The 7,227-nt window shown below is 40.7% G+C and overlaps 1 protein-coding gene across 1 annotated transcript; it reads left to right on the top strand.

Moving 5' to 3' along the window:
* The first annotated feature begins 616 nt into the window (after positions 1-616).
* On the top strand, positions 617-4,625 carry pi15b (peptidase inhibitor 15b). Its single transcript, XM_061256286.1, has 5 exons — positions 617-892; positions 3,259-3,377; positions 3,961-4,093; positions 4,184-4,299; positions 4,490-4,625. Exons 1-5 carry the CDS (start codon positions 617-619, stop codon positions 4,623-4,625), a joined length of 780 nt encoding a protein of 259 aa, XP_061112270.1.
* Positions 4,626-7,227: the final 2,602 nt, after the last annotated feature.

Raw genomic sequence — 7,227 nt, 5'->3', positions numbered from 1 at the left:
CGAAAGTGGGAAGAAAGAAACAGAACCCACTGCGTTTCCAGCTGTCTTTCAGGTGACAGGGAGGGGTTCAGTTCACCTTCGAAGAGCGCTTTCTTGACCCGCAGTAGCTGACTGGATATAAAAACCAGACAATTCCGACAGCAGTCTTAGACCTCCTGAAGGGTAAGCTAGCGGCCACATCCCAGCTGCACCACTCTAGCACAGCACGTAGAAAATATCAAGAGCCCAACCGAACCTTAGCCACCTTTGCACTGCAGAAGGTAAGTCTCCAGTGGATGCATGAAACATTTTTACACTCATGTTTTTAATCATGTTTTTAATCTTAACGCTTTTATCTCCAAGGCAAAGTTGACACGTCCAATACATTGATGACATATATAAATGCATTTTTTTTTTTTTTTTGCATGTCTTGAGCATGCAACTGCGCAAATAGGCTGCTGGCTAGAGCACATCCATAACTCGATATACCCAACACATCTCGAAGCGGACAATTGACGGCCTATTTTTTTTTTAAGTTAGTGATCTCAAAGGTCGCAACCAGTTTTCTTTTTCAGTTAACAGCTTCTCCACGGAAAGTATCCACCTGTCTTTGCACAAAGTCGCAAAGGGAAGAAGGATGAGGAGAACCTGCTTTTCGTTAGAGATGCTGCTGTTGTGCATCGCCAGCGGAGCAAGTGCTGCTGCACGAATCGATAAATCCATCGACTCCTCATCTTCGGCGAGTAATTTCTCCGACCTGGATGGCACCGCGGACAATCGGACGGAGCAGGCGACTGTCCCCAAGACCAGACGGAGGCGTTACATTTCCCAAAACGACATGATAGAGATTCTAAATTATCACAACCAAGTTCGAGCAAACGTTTTCCCGCCTGCCTCAAACATGGAGTACATGGTGAGTTTGGACTTTCTTCCTCAATTTGCTCGAACCAGTATTCCCAGAATGCAGTCGAGGCACAGCGTCAATGTTATGCCATGATAAGGAAATAGTTTACGATTAAATGCTATCTTATTAAAACAGTAAGCTAAACATTTTGTTCTTATAATTGTAGGCCTGTGGCATCAGACTGGCACCAAGGACGAGGTGTAGCCGAATGTGGCGGTTTTCTGCTGCTTTTTTCCTTATCTGTGCAAAAATCCATCTACTGTAGGGGAAATCAGCATGTAGACGACACGAGACATACAAGGAGCTACCTCGCTATACATAAAATACCTGTTCTTAATGGCTGTGTATTTCCCCACATAATAATACAGGCTAGGTCTGTATTATGAGTTTATGCATTTAGTACAGGGAGATTAACTTACTTGGTGGTAGTAGTAGTAGTAGCTTGTTGGAGCAGGCTTGGAGTTTCTGTACCACCATAAACTTGATAGGCGTCTCACTGGTCCAGAGTTCGTGGGCGGGTCTTTTGAAAGTAATTTCATGATGGTTTTAAACAGCACGCACGAGTAGCCTTAGCCAAAAAAAAAAAAAAAAACTGAAATAGCCAAGTAAGTCCATTCTTTTATTTCCGCTCTCAACTGTATTATTAATCGTTTTTATTAGAAGTTGCATCATTGCGCGTTCATTTCTTAGAACTCCTGCCAACCTGCATTTGGCAGAGCTCTCTTTTCTTGACCTTGCCAATGAAAATAATAATTGCCATCAACAGCATTTGTTATTTCGTTCTTTTATATATTAGACTAGTTTATTGTGCTTGTTTGTTATTTGGGCAGATTCAATCAAGACAGATAATGTTTATAATCAACACAAACCTATTTCTAGGCTATAACATGAAAAACTGGTGGTGTGCAAATAGAGAAAAGACAACGGTTTCATGACATGGGCATACAGTACAATACTGTAACTTGTTTTGGCTATGTTTATATACTCAAGGGCCTCTAAGTCATACTATTATTATACTATTTTAGCTTGTGCCAGCAATGTGTAAATCATAAGCAGGTGTACAGGGAAAATATCTGACAGTTCTGTTGATTATTGTCAAAATCTGAAAGATATGCTTCATGCATGGTCCATGCATGCAACTGTTCATGATGTAGGTGTTGATAATGTGATCATTACTGCTCTGTTTATTTGAGACTTCCCATGGTCAAAGTGTATAAGACACAACAGAAGAGAATAGAGGCATGAGAAACAAAAATAAATCGAATAGCAAGCACTTGGCTACATTGTGAGTTGATCTCTTACCATCTAGGAAATAAAGAGTTTCCTAAATGGCCTAATGTTGAATGCTTATATCTCCTAAACTCTTGTGTTTCTTGCTGCCTATGACAGCAGGTGTAAAGCTCTCTCCAGCTCAACAGACACCTTGTAAACATGACTTCTCAGTGCATCCACTTTCTTACATGTAGAGAGGACAGATATTAATCTTTTCATGGGCACATCAAGAAAATCACAACTATTAAATATGATATCACTTGATGAGCATGGTTAAAGCATGATTAGTTTGCTGATGTACAACTGTGCATTTACAATTATTTTATTCATAACTAATTGGAATTGCATTTTCTTTTGCAGTATGAACATCGATTGAGATGTAGTGTGAGAACTGAAATCAAATCTGTAATACTGATGCATTTTTGATGCACTGTATTTCTCTGATACTGTATAAGGCCACTGCATGTTAGTTCAGGGCCGTCATTGAAACATGTTGATCCTGCTGTCAATACCAAAAAGGCGAGTGCTGTCTTCACTTTTTTACCCTGTACAAGACTGCAATTACCATCCCGCTGGTATCCAGGCAACAGGAGGTACCTTTCTGTCAAATGGAGCAGGAATTGAGGTTTTCCACACTCCTCAATGGGTGGAACTACATTAAGCGGTCTATCACTGACTTGCTTGTGTGAACTGAAAGCTTTTGCTTCCCACCATGGGACACAATGATTGGTTAAAAGTAGTCTGTTGAGGCTGCTGGTTGGTTAATTCAGTTAAGGCGCATGGATGACCCTCACAGCCATGGATCGATTATGGACCATGCTAGCGCTACCTGTGGCCATTAGCTCCATAGGGCAACGTGCAATTTGCTGTGCTGACTAGGGTATGGGAGGTAGATAGGCATCCACGTTTCATCACTCGAGCGAGTCCTACTGGCTGAGGCTAGTAAGACTGCATGCAGAGCTGCATATGAGAGGTCTTTCTCTGGCCCTGCTCTGTATGAGCTTAGCTAAGGTCTGCAACGTGAAAGGAATATGTAAAGCCACCTCTGCAGGAAAGATTATGCTAAGTTATTTTGATGTTGTCGACATGGTGTTCCTGTACAGGTGTGGGACGAGGGTCTGGCTAGGTCCGCTGAGGCCTGGGCTGCCATGTGCATCTGGGATCATGGCCCCCAGCATCTCCTCAGGTTTCTGGGCCAGAACCTCTCTGTCCGGACCGGACGGTACGTGAAGGCTCAGTGTACCTCGTATGTTCACCTACATTTTAAATTAAATTAAAGAACCATTTTGCCCAACAAAGGACCCTTTAACGATATAGGGTTCGTCTCCGGAATCACAGGGTTCCAGAGAGTGTATAATGTTTCATGGCATACAAGATTTTAAATTTAACTTGATATTCAGGGAATGTCATATGTACAGTACATAATTATTAGACCAGCAGAATTATGGTAATGTAAGTATTTACAGTATGAATGTAAGTTTTGAATTCAAAATGGAACTTTTGGGTAGTTCAGAATTTTAATCTAAAATAATTTAAAAAGAGTTCTTCAAACCATTGGATGACTACTCATGCACTGTGGATAGGGTCACTGTCACCTGTAAAGCCATCTCTCTGCAGGAACAAGGCTTTTGCATGGGGTAAAGATAGTTGCTCTTTGCGAAAAGACTGCACGCCTCAGTAAATATGCGATGAGGGTTAAAAGCAGTGAGTCAACGGGGGAAATGAGGTAACTCCTGCAGTGGTGGCTCCTGGATCCTCACCCTGCCCTCACACACTCCATCTCCAATGGCCTCTGCTCCTGACAGGTACCGGTCCATCCTTCAGCTGGTGACGCCCTGGTACGATGAGGTCAGGGACTACGCTTTCCCGTACCCTCGAGACTGCAACCCCCAGTGTCCCATGCGCTGCTACGGGCCCATGTGCACGCACTACACGCAGGTAAGCCTCATTACCGCAAACCGAGCGTGCTCAGTGCGAACGGGCCGTCTCAATGACAGCCCTCTCTCGCTCTGCTCTTTCTCATCACAGATGGTGTGGGCAACGTCAAACAGAGTTGGCTGTGCAGTTCACACCTGCTATGACATGTATGTGTGGGGTGCTGTTTGGAGGAGGGCGACTTACCTTGTGTGCAATTACTCTCCAAAGTAAGCATTTATTTATTATGTATTTACTTACATTCTTACTTATCTACCTACTTACTTAATTTTTAAGCTATTCATTTCTATCTCCATTCAGTCTACTCTCATCATTTCCCCCCACTATTCAGACAGGGGTGTTGGAGATCAACTCCCAACGAAAGCACTGCAGGCTGACGTTGTTGTGTCTGCCTTTCAGAGGGAACTGGATTGGCGAGGCTCCCTATCGCGTTGGCGTTCCGTGCTCCGAGTGCCCTCCACGCTACGGTGGTTCCTGCAGCAACAACATGTGCTTCCCTGCGCCGACCTCAAACTACCTGTACTGGTTCAAATAGGCACGGCCCATGCAATATGCATCTGCCATTCACCTGCCATAAAAAGTCTGGTGAAAGATTGTACATAAGACTGATGACTTAATCTGCGTGCAGATTTTGAGAAAAGAGGCAACAGTAAAGGTCGGTCCACACCAAGAACGATAACTATCATTTTAAAGATTGTCTAACTCAAGTGGATGGCAGATCCATACCACAACTATAAGGACAATGGCAGTGACAAATTATATTGTTGGAATCACTTTCAGAGAGACTTTTTTCCAGCTGCATGAACAATTAACAAATCCATCCAAATTTAAAGAGCATCACGTTAAAAATTGCAGATGACATAGCTGGGAGACTGTTTACAGAATGTTCTTATTCATCAGTGTGGATGCTCACGTCATTTTCGTTATAGTTATGGTTATAGGTATAGTTCTTGGTGTGGACTTTTTCACTTTTTCTATAAATGTATATACCATGATAATATAACAATTTCCCTTAAATAGTATGTTTCATTATGTTGGTAGGGAAACGAGACGAAGGTTAAATTGATATTTAAAATCCTGAAAATGGTGCTAAATTCTTATGGTTATTTTAAAATATGTATTTACAGTGACTGTAATTGGTGCTCAAGAGAAATGAGAACTTCAGTGTGGTGTAGAAAGATAAATGTTATTGGTGAAGTAGCTAACACGGCTATAACAACAGCAACAGCTTCAATATATTGACGTACAAGTAACCAAAATAAGTGGTTACTTGTACGTCATGGTCTGCACCAGAAAATGTATAAGCTAATTCATTTGATTTATATAGAGCTCCCTAATGTTTGGGACAAAGACATTTTTTTTCTTGATTTGGCTCTCTACTGCACAATTTTAGATTTGTAATCAAACAATTCACATGTGGTTAAAGGACATATTCCCAGCTGTTAAGAAAGAGTAGTTTATACATTTTGGTTTCACCATGTAGAAATTTCAGTACTTTTTATACATGGCCCCCATTTCCAGGCACAATAATGTTTTGGACAAATAGGTTTCATTATCAAGTTTTGATTGTAGGCTGTGGATTGCTTTTGGAGTCTGTTATTGGTATTTGTCATCAGAAGAACCAGCGTTGTGCCATTGAAAGTCAAGGAAGCAATTATGAGCCTGAGAGATAAGAAAAAAAAATCCCAGAAAAAACTCCAAAATGAAGAAAAAAGGCCCTGCGATGGACTGGCGACCTGTCCAGGGTGTATTCCTGCCTTTCGCCCAATGTATGCTGGGATAGGCTCCAGCCCCCCTGCGACCCTGTTCAGGATAAGCGGGTTAAGATAATGGATGGATGGATGGATGGATGAAGAAAAAAGTCCTGAACGTTATGGAGCTGTTGCACCTTTCATCCTGTTAAAACATCTGAAAGTCCTAGCAGGGTAACCCCCATCAACCATCACCAATATGTATCTCTTACCAGGGGATGCACAACGGGTATCGTATAGCAAAACCATTGCTGAACAGAATGCCATTGCAGACACACTGAAGATCCCATCTTTCGAGGTTTATTCATTTTATAACAGTAGCCACTACTATGACGTGTGATCACTTTGCATTGCTGTACATTAACTTTAAATTTAAACTGTCTTTAATTTGAGTGTGCGTAAATGAAGCTGTTACCTTGCACAGCACAGTCACCATGTACTGTATGAAAAGGATGTGGTATAGTGCAGTTATCACTTGTCCTTAAATTTAACAAAGGTAATTACATCTAGTAGCATATCTGATGAGCATTTTAATGTTCCTGTGCAGCGCAGATTCAAGTGTTTTCTTCATGCAGTATTTTGATTGTTTTATGTGGATATCATAAGACATACATTTCTGCTGATTCAGTTAATATCTGACAAGACTGAAACAGTAAACATTGTATATTGAGTCTTTTTATTGCACCTTATTTATTTGTACCATGTCAAGGAAGTCTATAAAAGTATAAGTCATCCTTCTAAAATGGAACATTTTTATGACAATGTAAGGACAGAGGATAGAGCCAGCTTCTTTTAAAAAGTCAGTGTAGTATTTTGCGGTGAGGATTTTGGCTGGAGGGAGAAACTGTCACTATCTGCTCATTTTTTAATCAGCGGTCCCATGTTAACCCTTTGAGGAGTGTGTTTTTTGGAATGGGTTCTAGAACTCAATTGATTGACAATAATGATAGTTACATCAGCAATAGAATGTTCAGTTCAGTCAATAACTTTCTGATCACATATCTGCAATCGTACACGTAAAGGGTTAAACCAGTTGGAGAATCAGTTGTACAATAAGCTTTACTCTGCAGAAAACTGAACTCCATTTGATATGCACTGAATGTTTGAATTTATACTTTATTTTTTATGGGGTTTTTTTTACGGAAGGTGCTTTTATGTAACCAGGTTAAAAAAGGAAATATGAAATAAAGTTATTATTTTAAGTCTTTGATCTCTAATGCACTTTTTAGAAATATTTTCACACTTTTACAGCTTTATGTTACTGCATTCTGTGACCTTGTCATGTTGTTGTCATGTTTTTTTTGTAGAATATTGTGGTAATGTGTAACTATCAGTAATATTTTACTCATATGTAAACATTGGTGCCTTCAACAATGTAAATCTTAC

The sequence above is a fragment of the Conger conger genome, chromosome 9 (assembly GCF_963514075.1).
Source record: "Conger conger chromosome 9, fConCon1.1, whole genome shotgun sequence".
Classification (NCBI taxonomy): Eukaryota; Metazoa; Chordata; class Actinopteri; order Anguilliformes; family Congridae; genus Conger; species Conger conger.
Note: the sequence above shows the minus strand (reverse complement) of the source record. Positions and strands in the feature narration are given on the sequence as shown.

Excerpts from the sequence above, each read along its gene's own strand:
- pi15b (XM_061256286.1), top strand. The coding sequence starts at position 617 with ATGAGGAGAACCTGCTTTTCGTTAGAGATGCTGCTGTTGTGCATCGCC. Across the intron at positions 893-3,258 it reads CCTCAAACATGGAGTACATG|GTGTGGGACGAGGGTCTGGC; the intron begins GTGAGTTTGGAC and ends GTTCCTGTACAG. Across the intron at positions 4,300-4,489 it reads GTGTGCAATTACTCTCCAAA|AGGGAACTGGATTGGCGAGG; the intron begins GTAAGCATTTAT and ends TCTGCCTTTCAG.